The following is a 24,904-nucleotide window of genomic DNA, read 5'->3' as shown; positions in this document are numbered from 1 at the left end:
AAGCAAATTTTTCATATAAAATGCATGTGAAGATAATACTAATAAATCTAAATGAAACAGAACAAGACACAGAAAATAAAAAAGATAACGGTCACATCTAGGAATCGAACCCAGGATCTCTTGTCTTATCGGGACAGCGTCTTAACCACTGGACCATTGGGACCTAGTTATTAAATGTCACATTTGTCGATCTCATATTTCAAATTCAGAATTAACAATATCATCTTGCAACTAATTTCTCCCATAAAAAATTATGTAATTAAATCTGAACAACGAACTTGTTCATAAATTGTTTTGCATAAATATATTATTAAACAGATTGAATTTCACAAAATTGAAACGAATGCAAATTTCACACGAAATGTTAACACTTGGAGAACAATTTTATTGCATCTGTGTACATCGTGTTCCACGCTCATACTGTAAAACTTTGAGGGGGGGTTATTATAATCTAAAAAAAACAATCCTTGTAAAGTTTTTTAAACAAAGCAATACCAAAAACATTGTTATAATGCACATGTTAACATCTGAGAGGCGTTAGGTACATGCCTAGTAACAGCAGTTATTCATTTGGAAATACGATCCAATTATCCTTTAACCTGTTAAACATCGGAGTAAGAAAAAGTCAAAATAACAGTCGGACGAGAATTTTTTTAACTGCGAGCGAATTACCTTGATGAGTATTGTTCAAATATCGGGATAAAAACTATGTTAAAAAAATTTTGTGATTGTTTTCTGCTTACCAGATGATGTATCTTATTATTTATTTCATGTTTATATCACGTTTATATGACGTTTCCCCAGAATACGTAACTTTATATAAAAAAAAATGATAAAAAAATATATTTACGAATATACATGGTGTCCGGAAACTCGTAGTACAAGCCGGAAACTGGAGAATGTATACCACACGGGAAACCCAAATAAACATAAAGTTTTTTGATTTGAGCATTTTTATAAAAAAAAAAAAAAACCAAAAAAATATATTTTTCGGCTATTTCAGGGTTCAAATTTTTTCGTCATTATTTGTTTTACTTTTAAATTTTTAAATAATTTTAATTAGTTGGGTACTTTGATCTTCAGTAATAATTTATAAGAATTTGATCAAAAAAAAAAATCAACTTCTGACTCGATTTACTCGAAAACGAAAGCTCAAATCAAAAAAAATTATACTACAAAATCGACTCCAAATGTGATGTAGATTCACCAGTTTCCAGCTTGTACTACGAGTTTCCGGACACCATGTATAAAGTGAACACATACCAACATACCCTCTACACAAAAAACAACAATTAAAATTGTGTTTTCAAAGAAATAATGGCCTTTGTACTCAAAACTTTGTAACTCAATTTTGAGACATTATTTCACATAAACGAATTTTGACATTCGAGACAAATAATTGTTAAGCTGTTGTAGTGACTAAATTCATTACATAAATGGTACAATCTACCGTGACCTACCGGTACAATCTACCGTAACATACCGGTACAATCTAGCGTGACATACCGGTACAATCTACCGTGACATACCGGTACAATCTACCGTGACATACCGGTACAATCTACCGTGATATGCGGTACAATCTACCGTGACATCCCGGTAGAATCTATCGTGACATACCGGCACAATCTACAGAGACATGCCGGTACAATCTAGCGTGACATACCGGTACAATCTACCGTGACATGCGGTACAATCTACCGTGACATCCCGGTACAATCTACCGTGACATACCGGTACAATCTACCGTGACATATCGGTACAATCTACCGTGACATACAGGTACAATCTACCGTGACATACTGGTACAATCTACCGTGACATACAGGTACAATGTACCGTGACATACCGGTACAATGTACCGTGACATACCGGTAAAATCTACCGTGACATACCAGTACAATCTACCGTGACATACGATACTAGAACTCAGACATTTGCGCGAGCGCAAAACACTGTCGTAAGAAGTGGCGCATGTTTTTGCACATAAAACAGTCCACTGATTAAAAGATGAACAAATTAAAGAACGTAAATATCAATGTAATTTACACTAAACAGAAACGCTGACCGAGGGCAGAGAAATAATAAGTTTTTCACAAATAATCAATCACCCCCAATCTTTAGCAGTATGAGCTGGGATCACGGTGTGTATTATATATATATAATCTAGAAGCAAAAACCCACCTTTATAACACAATAATTAATAAATTGTATGTTTGTCATCATTACACTTATTTCTAGTCATCAGCTTCATTTGCAGCATGAGGTATGCAGCTTAGTAATAACCATAAAACTGTCAAAAAATAAGAGAAGACGCCATATTGTTTGTTCAATATTTTTCAATTATTCACATGAAAAAACCAGTTACTAACATATAAATAAAAATTCATCCTACAGTCGAACCGAGCAGAGGGCCATCGTAAGTCATCAATAAAGAATGTTTACTAAGGACAGCTTGTTTCACAGAATTTGAACAATTCATCAAATTTCAAAGTTGATTTTCACGTTCTGTGAAGGTTCTATTCATGTTCTGTTATTATATCATAACTGGCCAGTTGTTTAACAAAACTGAAATTTTTTTTTTTTTTTTTTTTTTTAATTATTTTTTTTTTTTTTAATAATATGTTTACATGGTACATAATTAATTTTACAACTTGTATTTTTTTACTACTCTTCCATTGAAAGCATTTGCTTGTGTATGGAAGGGGAGTGTACATAAATGTTGTTGTTAGTTAGTACTTAAATAATTCTTTTGACATAAATGTATGTTTGCTGTAGTATTTTTTTTGATAGTAGTGAAGGATAATATATTAATTTATTAAATTTAAAAAAAGAAAGGAAGTTATGGAAAACTAAGGATATTTGTGAGATTAATTAAGTGACAGTAGTTTTTTTTTCAGAATATTTTTAAAATGTCTCTTGACAGAGAGCAGTATTCGGGTTTTATCATTAATGCTTCTGATTTCTTCTGGTAGACGATTGAAAAAAGTTCTTCCCTGGTAAGTATAATGATGTTGTGCAAAAGACGTATTTAGTTTTGGGCATAGAAAAACATGTCTAAGTCGCGTTCTGTTTTCATTTAAAAATTGATATTTATCTTTTTCTTTTATAATTTGGATTAATGAGTTTTTAATATATAGGTCTTTAAATGTAGGTACTTGAAATTCTTCAAACAGGCGTTCTGTTGGGTAGTCAAAGGATTTTTTTAATATAATTTTAATAATTGTTCTTTGTATAATTTCAATTGGAAGAAGGTTACATTTATACGCGGATCCCCAACTAATAATAGCGTATTGTAAAGTGGATTGAACTAAGGCATAGTAAATTAAATATAGATTTTTTATCGACAGAAAGTTTCTAATTCTTAAAAATATATATATTAATTTTCTAATTTTGTTTACTACTTGACATATTTGTTCCTTCCATTTCAGATTTTTATCAATAATTACTCCTAGATATTTAATTTTATTTGTTGTTTTTAGTACTGTACAGTTTGATTTGCAATAGTTTTGGCTGTGAATTTTAGTATTATTATGTATGACAATGTTAAAATTTTTAGGAGTATCATTTGTATGGATTGCAAATGGAATTACAAATGTCTTTTCTTTATTAAGTGACAGTAAATTAGTGTCGAAAAAATTCTTGAGCGTGTTGATGTCTTCTGTGGCCTTTAATTCTACATTTTCCCAAGTCGTATCACTTATTATTAATACTGTATCATCGGCGTATGACGTAATTTGACCATGTAAGGGTTGAAAAAAAATATCGTTTACATATATAGTAAATAGAATTGGTCCAAGCACTGTACCTTGATAACAGAACTTGAATAGAACCTCTTAATTTTAAAGTTAAAAATCTTTAATATTAATTAAGGCAGAAAATACAAGGACGTCGAGTTTTTACAATCAAAAATGCTCATAGAAATTCATGCCTCATCCAATACGCACAAATTATAAAACAGATTCTTTGGATAGTTTTCTTTTTTAACTAAACCTAAACTAAGAACCTACTTAATAAAATAGGTTCTTAGTTTGGGTTTTATTAAAAAAGGAAAGAAAAAACTAAACTAAAAACCCACTTGTCGTTTATGATCAAATCTTAAGAAAACGGCCTCAAAGTGTACACGAAGAATTTGTCAAATAATAATGAAAATGCAATATTTCGCTTGTACGTGGACTGAAGTTTACATTATCTTTTTCTGTCTGTGCCACCTTTTATGTTAAATATTTTTGTCTATGGCACGTCATAGTGTAATATTGTCATGAATTTCGCGTCTATAATATCTTGTGTCTGTGGTCACGTCAAATATTGTTTGTTTATAAATAGCTTGTTGTGATACAGATAGATTTCAATTCTACATTATCATTCATTCAACATTCATTATCAACCAACTCTCGCTTCTCTTTCTAAGTTTTAAAGTCTACCCTCTTCTTTGTGACATATTAAAACATATCAAGAAAAAACACAAGTGTTTTACTCAGAAGCGAACCTCTCAATCTCTCTCAAACGGCAAGCCAATCCTTGGCGTGAAAACGAAAGAAGCCAACAAGCCGATCAGCCTTACAACCTGACTGGAGGCTTCTGGAGTCACGAACGAGGACGCTGCTCACTAAATGTTAAACTTTTAGCGCATTTATTCCTTATTAAGTAAAGTAGATAATTGACAATAGGTATGTCTACAATATTACAATATGTAGAACCTGTACTAGGAGTATAATTGACGTTAAGTGTGTCTACTTGTATTACGATATTATTGTAGCCCACCTGAGTTGATCCCCGTACTGGGCGAATGAGGGGGCCCCTGTGCGGGTTGGGGGGCAGGTTGGGGTGCCGCCTGGAGGGGCACTGGGGTGTCGGGGGCCGCTCCGAGGTACACCGCAGCCCACACCACTAGCGCTCGAGAAGAATGCGCTGGGAACAGAACCTGGAGACAAATACACATGTTACAAGAGTGGAAGATAAAGAACAAGTAGTATTTTTGACAGAGCTAATGACAGCATTATTGATAGTGTAGTTTGTAGGTCCTACTTTAAAATAGGCCCTAATATTCTTATGATACAAGTGAAGGTATATCTATCAGGATCACCTTGTAGTATCATTATGTTACATGAAATGGTTGACAAGAGTGAATCTCTAAATAGTATAAAACAAAGTCGCTATCCACGTCTGTCTGTTTGTGCGCTAAGTTCTTCTAAACTACGCAACGGATTTTGATATGGTTTTCATTATCATTTAAAAAAAAATTTTCAGAAGGTTTATATATATAATACATGCATAGTGTATTACAGAAAGTTCAGAAAAATCGATGTTTTGTAATCAAGTTGTAATATTTTTTTTGGCGCTCACATTGCTAACGCTGGCTACTAAACCTTATGAGACACATCAAAATAATGAACCAACTCAACTATTACCCCAAACCATCTATAAGTCCCCAAGCAATATCGGGCACACATCAGCTAGTTTTGATAGAAACAAGTAGATTTAGATACGGGAAAAGTTGAGTGGATTTTGACCCAGGGCAAGTTTATTGAATTTTGACCCAGGAAAAGTAATGTTTTTTAAGCTCTGTTGAAATCATAACTCACCTCATCTCCGTTGGGCTCGTACAGATGGTTCCTGTACTCGGGGCCCGTGAGGAACTTCCACACACTGAAGGTGCGATCGGCCACACGCTGAGAAGTGCGCTCACGCCGGCTGTTGCACAGGAATGTACCAAACATGCACGAGTAGGTGTGCTGCGCTAGCTTGATCTGAAACAAACATTATTCATTAATATAAAATTTGATTTAGTACGGAGATCTAAGCCTGGCATGCAAACCTCATAGTGTTAAATGGATCCACCATAGGTAACAGAAACAAGGGAGATGAGCCAAAGCGGGTCACCAACAATCCACCAGTCACCAGCAACCTGCCTTTGTTTCTGCCTACACACCAAACGCATAACTTTCATTGAACAGCAGCTTTAATAGTCCGGGCAGTTTGGTTGTAGTTCGGCGAAAATTGGCACACTTCCATGTCATATCTCCTCCGTCTGTTTCTGTTATCAATGGGTTCCAAAATAAATATATTTTTTAATGTAGATCTGTGCTAAATGTGTTCTGTCCAAGAATCACACATTTACAGTGTATTTAATATTTTTAAACGGTACTAACCAGGTATGCTTGTGAAAATTCAAAGCTGCACGGGTATTGAACTTGAATCTGATGGACACAGTCCAGCCATTGTAGGAACACAGGGCATCTGGAAAATAATAAACACAATTAAAACCAAACAAATAAAAATTGAATTAATGTAAGGAAAAAATATCGTCAGTACGAATGAGGTTATATAAGAGATTTTTTTTTTTTTTTTTAAAAGAAAGACAAACATTCCCGGGTTACGAATAACCTGACAATATTTGAAAATCTCCTACTACCACCACAGAAAGCTGAAAATGTTGCTTGTGTTGTGATGGAGGACTTAGCCAGCCGAGGAATTGAACACACTACGCCCGAGTGGGACCCAAGCGCGATGTCAACTCGGCCACCGACCGGTCGTTTGATTTTCGTTACCTTTCGTTAAAATCCTCAGTGCTGACCGTATGGCCGCACCTGTCGGCAAACTTGTGTCCAAAGTCCAGCCACTCTCTCTCCACCAGCACTCGGAAACCCTGGGAACAAAATTTCATATTTCAATACATTTTATTTTAGGATAGCCGTAGACAGAAAATATAGTAATAATTGGTAAAATTTATACAGCGCTGTTTAGTCAGTAGTTCAATCACCTCAAGGGTGGTTTACATTAGTTATTGTATAAGATAGTCTTTGAATGATCATATTGTTCATAAACTTAGCAAAATTCATACAAGAGGGTTCAACCAGGTTGAGGCTGTCTCTGAGTAAGATTGTCTCTAACACAGAGATTAGTCAATTTATATTGTGTGACACTATCATTCGATATACAACAAAAGATCGTTCTCAAGCCACCAACTAGCGAACTAGTAATAAATCACGCCCTTTCAAGAGATTTTTCCTATTAATTGCATTTTACCTATAGTTGGTTGCTACTGACCTCGCACGTCCTGTAGTAGGGATCCAGCAGCAGCTGGGCGGTGGCCACAATCTGCGGGGTCCTGTCCCAGCCGTCGGAGCAGTGTACCAGGGTGGGGCGGCCTGCCACGTGCACCGCTCTCGCCACCAGGCTGGCCGCCTTCAGCAGTCCCCCCACCGATTGCAGCCAGAGGGAACGTTCCAAGACCGACAGCCAGCTGAAATAAATAACAATCATTAGGATCCTTAGATCCATTCAACAAGTAGAAGCAAAAACCAGTAATAAGGATATAAGAGCAGGAAGTAGGTTGAAGTGTTTCACACTCCATCAAATAACCATCAAATCGATCTTTTGATTAAAGGATTGTGTAACAGTCATGCTTTAATGATTGTCAGCCACGGCCGTACTGTAACAAAATAATATAAGGTGTATTTTCCGCACATTTCAAGGTGGAAGATACTCTCAGTATTGCCCTGGTGTATGACCACCATTCAGAATCGAGACGTTGCTTCAAACTGATTTAGCCATGTTTGGTGACTGCGTCTAAATAGCCAGGTACTTCCGCTGCTTTCGAAAAATGGGGTACTCACTTGGCATGATCCGGCGGTTCAGCGGCCAGCGCCCTCAGCGCCTGCGCGCTCTTCCTCACGCTGTGTATGTTGGGCAAGCACATGAACTGTATCTCGGCGCAGGGGTAGTACTGCGGGCACTCGCAGCCCCCCCCGCGCGCCCTGTTGGTCACGGCCGAGGCATAGGAGCGCGCGTCCACGATGAGCACCTTGCGTTGAGGTTCGCGCGTGCTCAGCCCGGCCGACACGGGGCCGCGGTCAAAGTTGCACGCGGCGGAGAGCGCGGCCAGCAGCTGCTCGTCCTCGTTGGAGCGCCAGCCGAGCCAGCCCACCTCGGGCTGGGAGCACCGCGCTATCACAGCGCCGTTACCGCGGTGCCTGCAAATAAATACAACAAATTAGTAATAATTGTCATGTAAACAATTTACAATACATACAACTTTATTAGCTGTCGTAAGAATTCACATGTCTGAACTATTTGCATGTGATATCCACCCGAGCGATTGAATGTATATATATATACATTTACCATATTATTTAATTAATTATTTTGGAAACATATGAGATGCTTACTGTGGTTTAAAACCAATGAATCCACTTAGATTTCGCCTAATCTATCCCATAATTTTATGTTCTATAAATTTGGCACTTTGACAAGTGATCCCTCAAAATGGTTTTACAAATGTGGCGTAATATGCCGAAAATTGCTTGGAGGATAAGCATAAATTTTGAAAAACATCAAATAGAAACAAAAATTGTGTGAAAGCCATCTGGACCTACAAACTAGTCAATTTTGTATAACTTTTTCTTTCCATTAGCTCCACAGAGGAGGCCCTGAGGAAAATAATTTCCCTGAGGGCCCATGTGATCTTTGCGGATGCTTTTTTTTTTCGGAGGGTTTTGTTAAGGAAAGGAAGGAGAGGAATATCTGGAAAGGAAAAAGGAATGAGGGGTGGGTAGGAATCTGAGGGTCAGTGCGTCCAGGAGTGACGGATGTTTGAATTCAGAGTCCTGCTGGAGAGCTAAAAGGATCTCCCTCAACAAGTCTCTCCAGATCCAACCCGCCATGCAATAGGTCAGCAGACGCATCTGCCAATAATCCTCACCACATGAACCTGATTTTTTGATTTGAACTTTCATTTTTGAGTAAATTAGGTCTGAAGTTGGAAATTTTTATGTGAAATTTGGAAAAAATCGGCACTAGGGTTTTAATACATTTTGTTTGAAGTACATCGAAGTGTAGACCCAACACCAAACATTTTCAAATTTCATGAATTTCAATTAAGCGATTTCATGTTGTTCCAACTCATTCTCATTAATCAGTATTAGGCTCAGTCTCACCTACTCGGCTCGTTTAAAGCTAGATTTAACTCTAAGTCGAGGTCATTAGCTTTGTAGCGATGCTACGAGGTTTATCTAGAACACTCCAGACGCAATGCGAAACGTTCCTACGTTCCAACCTACGGCCCACGAGTACTTGCCGCTGTCTACGAGCTACCCACTCGCGACGTCCAAGCGAGCCACCTACGACAATAGTTTGCGAGTTTGACTAGGTAAATTTCGCGCATTCGCTAGAAGATTCTAGCCTATTGCCTAGGCGTACTCCAAGCACGATCGAGATTGAACTAGTAACCTCCAGTTTACCAGCGGTCTCGTGTAGTTACTACCGCCAATCGGCTGGACTATATAAATAGGCCCGACGCAGCGAGCAGTCAGTCAGTCATTAGTCGTTAACAATTTGCAAGTCTCGCGAGTGACAACCTGCAAACCTCCGATACGCACAGGACGATACACCCGGCTTTGCACGGTTCATCCATGGACTGCAACGGGATCATAACAGCACCCTGGTTCCAGCATATCTGACCAGCGCTACATCCACGCACCTAGACCCCGCGGCATTCTCGCCGGTCTATGCATCACCCACAAAATCGCCGCAAAGTTCCACCGCACCTTCGGCTTCCTTGTTCAGCACTGGAGCACCCGGAAGACCCATGGTCTTCACCAGTACCTGAACCTCCACGAGTCCGATCAAAGGCCCGCACTTTGACCAACACTTCACTGCCTGCATCCGGAGTCTTCATCATCGGTCCTGAAGTCATCTCATCTACGGCAACCTGACTCAATTAAAACACTGTGACCTTCACAACCTCTTTCATTGCGTGTCTCCTCACCAGATCCCCAAAGCTTCAATACAAGTGACCTAGCTTTTTTTCACAGGCGGCTGGCACAATATTTTAACACAAATTAGTAAAAGTAATTATCTAAGCATGCAACAATCACTGTTTGGAGAGACCTTGCAAAACTAAGAAGTTGGTATATTTGTCTGGTTGTTACCTCCACACGATGGCCGGGATGCGGCGCGAGCTTCTAAACTTGGCCACAGTCTCGAGGGCGTCGTCGCTGACACAGGCTGGCACCAGCAGCAGCGGGGGGTACGAGGCGCACAGCCGGAACTCCGAGTTGGCCGAGGACACCCTCCAGGCGCCGTGCAAATCAAACTGCAGCCGGGTCACCTGCAAACAAACAAACAAGGTCTATCAATATTTCTATTACAAAGGTGAATTGCCAACATAACATAAGCTTATCCGAGGTTCATGCAACATACGGACTCTTACTTGAGGCATCCAATAGATTTAGCCTAGAAAGCAGACATTAATAACTCTATCAATAGCCATACCTCTTGGAATGCCATGGCATATACTATGGCTGAAGAGACACATTCAAGATACCACACGGCAGGACAGATGTTTTAGCACAGCATAGCATGAAAAGAGGAGTGATGCTATTGAATGAAATTTTTAAAACAGTAGACCTATTTAATTAACATAAACTATATTTTTACGGAGCGTAGCGAAGTCTTGTTACAACTCGACCACTTTACATTTTGTCTGTCTGTAAATTTGTTTTTTACTACCGTTTCCGTTTCAAGATGGTGGCCGTTTTAATGGTTCACTAAAGATTCTTTTTTCAAATTTGAAATCAACCTGTTTATTTGGAAACAGCCTGAAGAAAGTTTGAAAAAGAATCGTCAAAGAGATAGTGCTTTTTTTTGGATAAAATGTATAATTCCTTATTTGAAATTAAAAAAATTTGACAGGTACTACTATGTACCTACTTACAAATCTTATGATTTTTGAGGAAATATTTGTTTTTGATTTATTAAATAAAGGAGAATTAGAAACCCTATTTTCAACAATAGACATGAGTTCTACTGTTCACAGAACTAATAGTATGCCTATCTTCCCAAATGTAAAGATAATAAGTCTCTTAGAAGTAAATGGATAATTAATTGATTAGAACAATTTAAATAATAAACGTAATTCCACCTCTTTCCTGAAGTCTTGGTGCGGGTCCTCTGGCAGTGGTTGGGCCAGCCGGCGGGTGACCTCCAGGCCCTCGGGCTCGGCAGCCCAGGCGCGGAAGGAGAAGGCAAACAGGCCCTCGAGAGATGCGGGCGGCTGCAGGGCGGCCTCGATGCGCCGTTGCCACTCCATGCACTGTTCGCCCGTCACAAAGGTGCATCTGGCGGGGGAAAACGACAACTTATATTATTCATGTGTTGCCGAAAGTGGGGCAAATCGGTAGAAAGGTCAAATAAACAAGCACAAAACGTAAAAAGGGGTTATCTTCTGGAATGCAACTGAATCCTTAGTGGATTTACTAGGAACTCACTACACTTGCTACCAACCAGGTAGGTATGGTACTGTATACATATTATCTCTGTATATAGTTAGTAATAACATAGATCATTGTAGAAATGTATTATATATTCGTATAGTGCCCTTGAGGCGATTTTGCACAAAAACGGCGCTATACAAATCATCCAAATATTATTATTATTGCTTGGATTTTATGATATATTGTACCTTAAAAAATGCTCCTAGCATACTAATTTATTTTATTCTCTTGGCAAGGAAATAATGTATTTTAATATTATTCTAGCTTGTCATTTACATTTATTTTTATTTTTAAAGAAAGACAACATTCCCGGGTTACGAATAACCTGACAATATTTGAAAATCTCCTACGACCACCACAGTAAGCGGAAAATGTTGCTTGTGTTGTGATGGAATCATTATAAGTTTATTTTATCTGTGAAAAACCTATCACAAAATTCCATGTTAATAAATTTCTGGCGCATATTTTTTGCGCTGGCGCTACGCTGCTTCCGGGAGAAAATAAAGGTCCCGCGTGAATTTCTGTAATTTGTTTTAAATCGCTATATCTTAGAAAATAATAAAAATTTCTAAGTAGTATTTTATCATACCCAAGTTATAAAAGTACTAAACAAAAATCGGTATGATCAAGGGAGATATATGATGTGGAAGCCCTCTATCCCCCATCCATGAAAAAGGTTACCGTTTTTACCTGAAGGGTGTGCTTTTAAAGATATAAGAGCTGGAAGTTTCGCTCTCTAGAAATTTTTAGAACAGTTCAGAACATTTGAGAATATTCGAGAGCAATCCACAAAATTTCAGAACGTCCCGGAATGTTGTGGAATGTTCGGGAATAGTCTGGAACGTTCTGGAACATCTTAATATATAAAATTCAGCCTGATTATGTTTGTGCTCGCAAAACTCCATAGTAGTCGACCGACATCGGTGAAAATTTAAATGTTTGTTGTTATTATTGCCAGGAGTGTTTAGAGATGTTTAAATGGTAGAAGTAGTTGGGGATGCCCGAGGAATGCTTAATGCAATATCTCTGCATCGTAATGAGATACAGAGTCAAATTAAAGTCCATGAAATGTAGTGTTTTTAACAGTAACATTGTAGTATACAGTAGTGAATGGTGGAAGGAGTCAGAGGCGCCCTAGTGGATCCCAAGATCACAAACCAAACTAGTGTAAACAAATAAAATTAACATTCACAACATTATAACACAGTTATTATTTGTTCAAAACAGGTGTTTGAATAGGTGAGGGTTATTCAGTCAAGGAAAAATACCAAACAACATTGGAATTTATTTATGTTTTGCAATTCAGTCAACAACTAGGAGCAAGGTAATACATTTGGAATTAGAAAGAGTTCAAGATCGGGTATTGGAGGTTTTAAAATTAATTATTAACTTTTAGACCGCGTTTATTAGGTCAAGTTTTTCCATACCCATACGCGGAACAGATTTTTTTTATTACCTAAAAATGTTATTTATAATGAAAATAAAAATTCAATGAAAAGAATTTCTAATTATCGAAGACAATATTAGCGATTCCTAAGCGAAAATCTGAAGCAGAAAAATCAGAAAAAGATATGGTCACATCTAGGACTCGAACAAAGGCTTGGTGTTTTAGAGGTTTTACTCACTAAGTTATTCCAAAAATTAAAATGAATTTCTATTCGTCATGTCTATCTTATGGGGATAATTGCAAGGCTTTTCCGAGGTTATGATAATTTGGAATTTGTAAATTAATTGAGAATTGGCAATTTAAATGAAATTGCATCTGAGCATGACTTCATGTCAGATAGAAAGAAAAGATTAAACCTGTCGTCCCACGGGTCAGTAAGCAATCGACATGAACCGAGTGCTGTAGACACTAAGCTGTAAATTAAGTTCACCATCGTAAGGTAACGGTAAGCAGAACACGTTGGTGTGGATTATTTCTGCGCAGGGTCTTACAGCATTTGGTTTATGTCAATTGCTTACCGACCCGTGAGACGATGGGGTGCAATATGAAATCCAATACATGGGTAAAAAAAACCTCTGAAAAAAGATGTTTATTAAAACCAAAACAGGAACATACAATAAGGTACATCGTGTATGTATTGTTATGGCAGTCGGGACGCTGCGTTGATAGACACAAATGCATATTCGTAAGTGCACAATCTGCTGAGTAGATTTTGAACTCCCACAAAATAGTGTGCTCTCGGTATGCACTTAATTATCGATATTCCTCACAAAATACGATTTTATTTTTAACAAATTTCAGTACAGGTTAGCATCTTGATGCTTTCAGGAATGCTCAGGCGTGCAGTAAAATATTATATTTTAGAGGAGCACAGTATTTTATCCGCAACCAAAGTTGTGTGATACGGCCGCGTAAAAATGGTAACTTCTTGCTGTATCACATCTGCGTTTTGAGCACGGGCAAAGAGCTAAGAAGCCTTTGACAGATTAATTCTAAAATTAAGAGGAAATTCGGGTGGCGTTTTGTCCATGCATACGTATTCCCCTATTTCGTCTCTGGATTTCGACACTAGTGCAAATATTTTTTAATATAATATAGATATCAACCATTGGCATGTTACTTTTTGCTTTGTTTGATAAGTTACTTCTTATAGGAGTTAGGAATCCTTAAAATTGCCTAGTTTGAATGCCATCAACAGACGTTCTGTATACAAACTGAATGCATGTTACCTTTTGCTTTGTTTGATAAGTTACTTCTTATAGGAGTTGAGACTTTCAAAAAATCCTTAAAATTGCCTAGTTTGAATGCCATCAAAGACGTTCAGTATACAAACTGAATACTTAACGTATTCAGAAGTACAAACTGAATTATACTTGTATAAATGTATTTTTAAAAAGAAAAATGTACAGAGATATAGACCATTCTATTAGAAGAATATTTTCTTCTAATAGAATGGTGTAAAAAAATATCTTAAAAACCGGTCCAGTTTAGGGGGAGAAAACGGGGTAAATACAAAACCACGATTTTGACAATTTTATTTAGGAATAATAAGCCTGAGGTGCAGTAGTTGTGCCTTTCGCTCAGTATTCATATTATGTAAATATATTTTGTAAAATAACTATTATTTAAATTTCTCGGCGCCCGCGTTTCCTCTTAATAAAATCGTTAATGAGACATCTAACACAAAGCTATTCATTCCGAGTATTTGTTTATATCAACATTTTTTGCATTGCTAATTGGTATTGCTCTCGTTAGCGTGATATTTTTCTTATCGCTGACCCAATTATAAAAACATAAGGTGAGTTAGTCACATTGCACAATTATTGGTGCAGAATGGCAGCATGCATGAAACCGCAGAAATATATTTATTTGAAATATTTTGTGTTTAATTACTGCGAAACCCAACATTTTTAAATACATCTGTGTATTTGAATTTCACTTTTGTTTTCGGTAATGAATGAATGCAAATCTTGTAGGTGGAAATTAACCCACTTCCTGATATCCGATCGAGCTGAAACTCGATAGATTGACTCGACATAGATGACAATGCATTCTGTCAACTTTCAGAGGCAAACCCGCACACACACGTGGACATTTACGCATTTACCTGAAATTCAACGACATTACAGCAATTAATGTACGAAATAAACGTCGGTCAGTTATTGACACTTTGTGTTTTACAGGTTAATTCTTTATAATAATTAATTTCACAAGCTGGAGAAGTGGTTTTAGCTATACTTGTTTATAATGTGTAACAAAAAGAGGTCAGCAATCGTATATCATATTCTATATTTATGTTTATAAACAATGACATTATTTGTCGCCTAACAGAGTTCTTTGAATTTGAGTAACAAAAAATGATGTACAGTCACTCACTAATACTTATTACGTATGCGTTGTGACTTTGACGGGAAGGTTCAATGCACCAATGTTTACAAAATGATAAAGAAGGTCACTCATGTGATGTTGCCACATTCAAACACTAAACTAATGATAATTATTAATTAACTACACCAATAATTGAAAAATGGTATAAAGTTTTTAAACATGCAAGATAAAGCAGACCTGGAAATTCCAATAAATGAAAATTTTATGTACCACGGTTAGAATTACTCATAGATGAAATTACACACCTACTTAAATTACAATTACTAGAATTAACTACATTAAAAATACATGTTTTTTAACACACTTCCAGAGGGAAGTTCTACCTTTTCGCTAGTCCTATTTGAATATGGCGATGAGTCTGTCATGAGCGAGCCGCACAATTGAGCCAGCTCTTTTTGACGAGCTGTATTTATACGACGCCCGGTAAACCGTACCATGGCTGAATTGCACGATTCCCCTATTTTATCAGGAAATATTTTAGAATTATTAAAATTATCCCAGTATTAATTTAATTATCTACTTAGAGAAGAGAACAGCGTCTGACAGACCGACAACTGGACTTGGATATAACCTACACCTACTAACTGCCTAACATTTATCTCGTGTTACGAGGCGGCGTATCAGTAATAAGTCATACGATCATTCATATGCTGGGAGACTGGGAGCCGTATCTGGGGATCCATAGCGGGGGAGTCTTATCGGGTGAGTTATATAGTGCGAACACAGTAATCTCGTAGCTCACGGCTCCCGTTCAATTGAGTCGACTCTTTGTGCCGTAGGAAAATATTGAGCTGGTACCGCACTAATAAAATGAGTCATAACTCATCGCTACTTGAATGGCTGTAAAGGCATTGCTGTCGGATAATTATACATGAATATTGTGGTGACCAGAAAACTTATTAAAATGACAATTCAACACACCTATAAAAAGTGTTATAAAGTTATGAAAGGTGATGAAACAAAAACGTTGGTCGGTTGTTTAGTGGCACTGACCTCAGACTCCTGGCGTCCTTGCACATGATGTCAGTGTAATATAGGTTCAGTGTAATTTGGTAATGCAAGGGTTGTTTAGTGTGGGCATTGACAGGGGTTATTTAGTTTTGGCACTGACTTCAGACTCCTGGCGTCCTTGCATACGATGTCAGTGTAATTTAGGTTCAGTGTAATTTGGTAATGCAAGGGTTGTTTAGTGTGGGCACTGACCTCAGACTCCTGGCGTCCTTGCACATGATGTGCAGGAAGAAGATCTCCCTGACGTCTGCGCTCTCCACCAGCATCAGGGGGATGATGGTGCTGGCGCCGGCGCCCGAGCGGTGGCACACCCTGTAGTTGGACATCGCCAGCAGCCCGTCTTGCGTCCTGCCCAAGTACTGCAGAATGGAAGGGGTGGTGTGAGTGTACCGTATTTTACAAGTTTACATATTTAACAATACATTTTTACGAGTGTCCGCTCTTTTAAAAGTTTATATCGTCTAATTGGACATCAACAATGTTCTTGGTGGTTGATCACACAAGTCAACTATTATTTGATCAAACGCTGATGGGCCGATAATTGACAGTTGATGGATACATTTGATTAAACGCTGATGGGCCGATAATTCTCAGTTGACGGCAAATTTGATCAAGCACTGATAGGCCGAAAGCCGACAGTGCGATATTATAGTAGTTTTATAATAGATGTACACTGGATATAAAATGTTAAATTTTATAGCTTAATAAAATGTACTTAAACAAACAAACAACAAAATATGTGGGCTTGGCCTGTTTCACTATATTGCTCGAGAGTGGGAATGTATGCCGAGAGATATGGTGAATCAGGCCAAGCCCACGCATATCACGAGAGTATAGCCAGGGCCGGTCCTGTGCAGGCACAATTGGAGCAGTTCGCTCCGGGCGCCGACTTGCAAAGGCACCAAGGAACCAAGAAGCCAAGGTGACGATATTAACCTAACACCTAACACAGCGTCCTTGCGGTTTTTACTAGCACCAGGCGTCGTTTGGCTCAGGGCTGAGTATTGCGCTCGCGTAAGACTAGCTTAATAGTGGCTTCATAGTAATTAATTTCAATAATCCATACTGGACTGCCCTATTAAAAACATGAATCTTTTATTAACCTGCACAGCTTCTCCGCAAATGGGCACAAAGGGCACCGACAGTCCAGGCTCATCCGCCTCCAGAGTCCGCTTGGGGAAGAGCTCAGCCGCCCTGACGTGGCAGATGCTGGTGGAGCGCGAGGGCGGCGAGGACGACGAGGAGTGGTGCCGCGCAGAGTTGGGCGGCGGTGAGGGCGGAGGCGGGCGCGCGCAGGCCAGGCCCGGCGAGGGCGGGGGCGGCGCGGGAGGCGAGGGCGCCCGGGGCGCCCGCAAGGGGGACTCCATCACAGGGGCTGGCTTCTCAGGTAGGGCCGTCGCTATCTGCAACAACACAAACAATAAAACATTAGATTACAATTTTACAATTTATTCATAATTAAATACCTTCAAAATAGATACACTTGAGGATTGCAGTAGTGACCTTGGCTTCTTTTTTAAAATGTAAATTCAGAATTCGACTGTTGAGAACTCATGAGTCTAGTCAATTTAAGAGTACCTACTCAAAACACTGAGCACAATGTCACCGTTCACGAACTAATTATGGAGCAAACTCGCCAATTCCTCTCCTACAAAGCTAAGCAAATGAATATTCAAATGAAAATTTTATATTAAGACATTATTTCTGATAATTTAGTTATTATTAATTTGTGTATTATAATTTTTTTTAAATTTTATCAGTTGTTATTGTAATTGGAAGCTGGAGAAGTATTAGACATAAAATTACATCTCCTGAATTACGACGATGGCACTTGTATATAATAATTGCAATAAAAAATAAAATGAGTCCCAAGCGGGAACCTTGTGGAAAGCCAGATGTTGCATTTTTAAACTATAACTTATTTAGACAGAAAGTAACAATATTTTATGTAACGAAATTTCAAATACTTATTACAATTATATCCAGACAGTAAATTACAAGAAAGAAGTCAGTTATGAATGCGACAACAATAAATAAAAAATAAATTGTATTGGGTCCAGAAATATCTCAACATTTAACATTTCAAGGTACGGGAAATTAAAACAAATATATACAAACAGAAAAATAAAAGGCTTGCGAGATTATTTTCTCCCACCATCAAATACAACATTGACATTATAAAATCAAATTATTAATTTAAAAATTGATTTAAAATCGCAATCTAAAAATAAAAATAATGCCAAGTTTCAAGGTATGATGTTTTAAATAAATATTCGATGTTTAAGGTCAAATTCAGGGTAAATAGAAATCTAAACAGGTGTTCAAACAGCCTCACTCAAATACATTTACTAAAAATAAATGTTTATTTTACTCGTTCAGTGAAATTCCGATTATCATAAAATGTTTACATAATTTCAGAGGTGAATAATAATAATTAATATAATCGTAAATTTCGACAAAATTAATGCAAACACTCAAACATTGGCTTGGTTTGGCTTGTTGGTCAATGGTTAAATATTATTCACTAAAAATAGCAGCATAGAAAATATAATATTTTGCAAGCAGGTATGGATTACATTATATTTTATTTTTTTATTGTAAAACATTGATGTTAGACATTACATGATAAGTATGTAACTATCCTGCATAACTTAGGTTCAAGAAAAATACTAATTTCGATAGTGTCTGTCCTGCATAACTTAGGTTCAAGAAAAATATCAATTTCGGAACTGTGGAAGCCATGTCGATTGAGAAGTTAATAAAATTTAAACGGATTTTCTTTATTCCTTTAGACGTAGTTATTGAATAACCAGTTGTGATTAATAATTTATTAACTCGAATCAAAAACATTATTCTGTCGTCTAGTTCGACTTTTCATTTTCCGTTTCCGGATATATTTTCCACGACCTCGATCAAGACAACCTCCTTCTCAATCATCTCATTATGAACGTGAATTAACGGTTATATTATTGTACAAATATAATTATTATTTGCGAGAATGTGCAAGGGCGAACCGTCTATTAATAATTTTCGCAATTATAAAGTTGTTTTAAAAATCGCTACATAATGCTCTTATTTTAAACTGGCTTTATTAAAAAAATATACAGGGTGTTAATGGACGTACTTGATTTACTTTGACCAGTGATTTTTGACATTATTTGGAGTAAAAATGTAAATGGAATTTTTGATGTTTTTTTGTTCAACTTAAAACATAAAAAATAAGTAGGTATTGGACAATTAGGGTAGGGGTGAGCGGTGCGTATTTTCTTTTCCGTGTTCAATGGGGGCAGTCGGCAGAACTGCCTTGAAACACGCACGAGTTTGTTACGCTAACTCTCTTTCCAAACTCTAGTACTGCCTCCTGTTGAACACGGAAAAGGAAATGCGCGTGATGGGTTGGGCAGTTACTTGGCTGAGTGACAAGTGAACAATGTGGAATAAATATGTTTTCTTTGGTTTTGAAGAAGAAAAATAAAAAATCAGCGGGGACTAAAATTTCATTTAAATTTTATATTTCGAATGAGACTGATTAAATTTTGTACACTTGACCTACAAAACAAGAGTAAGGTCACTGTCTACATTAGATTTCAGCTAATAATATTATATGGTATATTCACGTTCCAGAGTAGTAGACACTTTTAGTTTCGCCCTGGTGAAAGACCACCCTTCAAAATGGAAGCATTGCACATAGTTTTAGCTGTGTTTGGTGATCAGATCGGAATAGCCACCCCCATCTCCTTGTTTACTCGGAAATGTTCCGCACTCAACTCATCTGATGATGCATTCTGTCAGTTGACACGAAGTCAGTTTGGGCGCACTTTACGGATATGTTTACTCGGAGATGTTCTGCACTCAACTCACGGAAATGAATTATTCCCATCATAACAATTAAATTGTAAATATTTATATTTTACTTTATATGCTGCTGCAAATAACATACGGCATTGAAATTGAAGTGTTTAATGCGTGTGTTGTATCCAATCACAGTCTTACTAGTTTACTTCCTATTTCCTATGGCGTTAGATCGTAAAGGGCTACGAAGCAGTCTTTATTGATAAATTATTATATGCAATCTTGTTAGAAAGGTGAATAAATCTTGGAGACCTTCAAACAGCAGTGGAGAGAGAATTGCTGTTGATAATGGCAATGACGGAATATATTATATCAGAAACGAGCCTTGAAGCAATCTTCTATGTAAATAAAAATGTAAATGTTCGTTTGTTCAAAATCATAAATCTCAGAAAGTTCTTCATCGATTGCTCTGAAATTTTAACACAACGTTGCATTCGAATACGCGTGTTTTATGGTTTCATGATAACTCAACACAATGACAATTCAACACACTTTAAAAAGTAATTAAAAATCATGAAAAACTAACATATGTAACCCTATTTAATCTAGTTTTTGCTTCATCACTTTTCATGATTTTATATCACTTTGGTGAGTTGAATTGTCATTTTGATGAGTTATCCGGTCACCATTTCGTCCATTCGCTAATTTATTCATTCAATCAAGAAACAAAAACGAAATTCAGATAGACGTTTTTAAAAATACAATGCATTTGGGGTTTATAATGGAAAATAGAGGAGCTCGCGGGAAATAAGACAATCTGTCAATGCATGCAAATTTTAATTGCTTTTGACTAAATTCGATGATTGTAGATTCTATCAAACATCTGCCGGTAGAGACGCTGTTAGTAGCTTAGGTGGGCCTGGCTGGAAGGTATAATGGTTTCACCATGTTGTAGAGATCACCAGATTGTCTAAAGCCAACAGCGTTACAATATAACGTCATTGTCTAAAGCCAATATCGTTACAATATAACGTCATTGTCTAAAACCAATAGCGTTACTATAATATAACGTCATTGTCTGCCAATTTCGTTACAATATAACGTCATTGTCTAAAACCAATAGCGTTACAATATAACGTCATTGTCTAAAACCAATAGCGTTACAATAAAACATCATTGTCTGCCAATATCGTTACAATATAACGTCATTGTCTAAAGTCAATAGCGGTACAATATAACGTCATTGTCTAAAGTCAATAGCGTTACAATATAACGTCATTGTCGAAAACCAATAGCGTTACAATATAACGTCATTGTCCGCCAATATCGTTACAATATAACGTCATTGTCTAAAGCCAATGGCGTTACAATATAACTTCATTGTCTAAAACCAATAGCGTTACAATATAACGTCATTGTCTGCCAATATCGTTACAATATAACGTCATTGTCTAAAGCCAATAGCGTTACAATATAACGTCATTGTCGAAAACCAATAGCGTTACAATATAACGTCATTGTCTGCCAATATCGTTACAATATAACGTCACTGTCTAAAGCCAATAGCGTTACAATATAACGTCATTGTCTAAAGCCAATAGCGTTACAATATAACTTCACTGTCTAAAACCAATAGCGTTACAATATAACGTCATTGTCTGCCAATATCGTTACAATATAACGTCATTGTCTAAAGCCAATAGCGTTACAATATAACGTCATTGTCGAAAACCAATAGCGTTACAATATAACATCATTGTCTGCCAATATCGTTACAATATAACGTCACTGTCTAAAGCCAATAGCGTTACAATATAACGTCATTGTCTAAATCTAATTAATCCAAACCTTTGTTAGTGAAAGTTAATTTTGCCAAATTAAATTGCCAGACAATAATTTGTCGTTTGGTTGATTTCTACACAAATTCGTCATTATACTCGTATATATATGCAAAAAAACGAGGCCTTGTGGTGTAAATTCAGCAGATAAAGAAGGAAACCATTAGTTAATTAACATTCACAATCTATTTCTGTCACGAATGTGGGCATACTGGGTGAATGACAGATAATATAATTTGCATATAAAAAAAACGTACCCGTGCCGTACAGCAAGCTAAACCACAAGAATTGTTAACATCAAACTGGATCGAGAAAAATACACGTTTTATTAAATACTCATTCTTTATCAGTAGAATTAAATAGCTAATCGTTTTGGTTTACATTCATTAAGGAAATTCCAACTCTTAGATACCTAATTGCTTTATAGAAAAGGAAATGCGGTCAAAAATTTCCCAGTGGTCATAGTTGACATTTATATCACTTACAGTCGACATTTAGGTGAGGTAATTACAGAAACAAGTTATTTTAATTTAAACAACAATTGTTTTTACAGAAAAGCAAATAAGGTCGAAAATTCCCCAGTGATCTTATGGCTATCTCAGTTGGCGTTTATATCACTTACAGTTGACATTTTGGTGAGGTGATTACAAAAACAACTTAAGGAAAATAAATCTATCTATATATAGATAAAAATGTATGGACGGGTTGTTTAGGAGAATTTGAACAATTCATCAAATTTCAACGTTCTGTGAAAGTCCTGTTCAAGTTCTGTTATTATATCATTATAGGCTAGTAGCTTGACAGAACTGAAATAATAACGGAAAATCTTTCACAGAACTTGTTCGTTTGTTAAAAATCTTAAATCTCAGAAAGTTATTCACCTATTGATTTGAAATTTTGACACAACGTTGCAATCGAATACAAATAGATGTCACCTGTGACAAGTAAAAACAAGCTTTAAACAGCGTAATCTGTTGGATAAACATGCTTTTATTAAAAAAACAAAAAATAGCGCCATCTGTTGGACATAAAAGCAACACGCGCTATTGTTTTTCTATCTGCATAGACAGACTGAGCCACAGCAACGCGTGGCGGGGTACAGCTAGTTATCTTAATAAATTAATGAATTAATTACTGTACAGTTTGAATTGTTGTAAACTGAAGTGGTGCCATCTGTTATTTTCAAAAAGAACCGTTGAAGTTTTCAAGCGCATTTGATTGAAAGTTTCGATCGATTTGCAGGTACATACAAATATTAATATATAGGACCAGGTCTGAATAGTCAGATCACAGACATAGGAATTAATAGACGAGAAGATAATGGCGAGGGGTAAAATCAACTGTTGAAGAACGAAGGGAGTAAGGCTGACTGTGATTCGTCAATAAATCAATCTGACAGTAAATAGGTATCTCGCATTATAATATCACCATTTAGTTCTTAAAAGTAAAATCTGCTTTTGAATGAATGGACATTTCTACATGGGAGCGCAAATTACTCGCCACGTTATGAACTAATTTGCGAAGTCCAAATTCGGCAAAGTAAGGCAGCTTCTATTTTCAGAGTCGTAGTTAGTTTCAGAGTATTTAGTTAAGACACTTTTACAAATGTCTCATAATTTACTTACCCCAGTAAACAACGATGAGCACACTTGAGAATCGCTACATTGTGATGTGATAGTATATGTTTCTAAAACTGATCCATATAATACGGTGTGAATAAGCTTAAAATAAAGTAAAATAATGCTTACTTATGGAATGTACATAATACGACAATTGGGTTTATTCTCTTTTTCACATCTATTTTTACAAGTTTTCATATCACAAGTCAACATTTTGCCGTGTTATTTCGTAAAATGAACCGATGATGCCTCGACCATAGTTCGCACAAGAATGATGACGTCACGTTTTCAAATTTCACTTGAGGCCATATGCGAGCCCAGCCGGCTCAATGGAACCGGTATGGGGAGTGGGGATAATACGCTTTTAATCACTTAGGGCAGGTCTACTAATATTCATATGTCTATGAGTCAGATACTTCCCCAACCTTCGTCTTCCTCATCTTCTTCCCTTCGCCAATTCCTTCAGTTTCACAATATACCCCAATCGGGATATTATAAACCAACTGACTCCGGACACTTGGGACGTGCAATATTCACATAAAAAGTGAGTACCTACGTAACGCAAACTTTGTAAATTAAAAAAAAAAAAAGTACGTTGTAGTTATTTATTTTTGGGGTATTATGCCGTGTTGCGCTACCTCCTTCTTTAGCCAACGCTTCGGACAGCATCACAGTATCCATCACAAAAATTGCGATATGAAAAAGGTTATAAATTGATAATAAATACTCGTAGTTCTCGCATGGGACTAGGTGGTACGGACTTTGTAACGCGGGGCCCATTACGTTTTCAACAAACTAATCACCACTCAAACAATACATGTATTATTTATAATAATATTATTAAGACGAGACAATACCCTAAAATAAACTCAGAAACTTAACGACGTAAGTGAAGCGGCCGTGCACAAAAATATACGATGCGTGGCCCCATGTATTGGATAGACCTGCGGTTGATTTTGCCACATTTCTAAAACAAAGTAAGAATCTTAACAAGATAAGTGATGAACTCGTGTAAAAACAATATTCAACGCGCGGCCCGACGTAATTGATGGACCTACGGTCGAATTTGCCCTAGCAGGCATAGAAAATCGATCTTTCCGTGATGTTTATTTTGGTTCCATGCTAACTCAACACCGTGACTATTCAACACACCGTTAAAAAGTGATATAAAGTCATTAAAAAGATGAAAAAAAATTAACCTAACCTAACCTACTTAACTCAGTTAATAAAGTTTTTGTTTCATCACTTTCCATGACTTTATATAACTTTTTAAAAATGTGATGAATTATCATTTAGATGATTTATCCGGTCATCGTTTATTTTAATTATTTCTGATGAACGTATTACTAAAATCTCATATGTTTTTAGAGGGATCCCTCGGGAAGTTACTAATTCATCGTCTACAAAAATAAAGTTTGCTGCCTACCGCTAATTTGATAGTTGAAAAACGTTTTATAAAATTTTCAAATCGTTTTACATAAAATAAGGGTAAGGATAATGGTAAGGTCCTAATTTTATTAATATTATATATAA

At 36.8% G+C, this 24,904-nt stretch overlaps 1 protein-coding gene across 11 annotated transcripts in view; it reads right to left on the bottom strand.

Annotated features, from left to right (window-relative positions):
- The window catches only part of LOC149412736 (phosphatidylinositol-3,5-bisphosphate 3-phosphatase MTMR3), a 273,058-nt gene that overhangs the window by 22,448 nt on the left and 225,706 nt on the right, over nucleotides 1-24,904 (bottom strand). For all 11 annotated transcript variants that reach the window (XM_089645074.1, XM_089645069.1, XM_089645070.1 and 8 more), the window contains 10 exons: nucleotides 17,226-17,525; nucleotides 16,315-16,481; nucleotides 10,925-11,120; nucleotides 9,933-10,111; nucleotides 7,620-7,976; nucleotides 7,051-7,246; nucleotides 6,552-6,649; nucleotides 6,153-6,240; nucleotides 5,586-5,750; nucleotides 4,765-4,924 (listed from right to left, as the gene is read on the bottom strand). In XM_089645074.1, coding sequence (XP_089501200.1) covers nucleotides 4,765-4,924; nucleotides 5,586-5,750; nucleotides 6,153-6,240; nucleotides 6,552-6,649; nucleotides 7,051-7,246; nucleotides 7,620-7,976; nucleotides 9,933-10,111; nucleotides 10,925-11,120; nucleotides 16,315-16,481; nucleotides 17,226-17,489 — 1,870 coding nt within the window. In that variant the 5' untranslated portion in view covers nucleotides 17,490-17,525. The remainder of the gene's footprint in view (nucleotides 1-4,764; nucleotides 4,925-5,585; nucleotides 5,751-6,152; nucleotides 6,241-6,551; nucleotides 6,650-7,050; nucleotides 7,247-7,619; nucleotides 7,977-9,932; nucleotides 10,112-10,924; nucleotides 11,121-16,314; nucleotides 16,482-17,225; nucleotides 17,526-24,904) is intronic.

This window comes from Hesperophylax consimilis, chromosome 22, assembly GCF_061612785.1.
Source record: "Hesperophylax consimilis isolate HC1 chromosome 22, BYU_Hcon_1.0, whole genome shotgun sequence".
In the NCBI taxonomy this organism is placed as follows: domain Eukaryota; kingdom Metazoa; phylum Arthropoda; class Insecta; order Trichoptera; family Limnephilidae; genus Hesperophylax; species Hesperophylax consimilis.
The sequence above is the reverse complement of the archived record's forward strand: the minus strand, read 5'-3'. Positions and strand labels throughout refer to the sequence as shown.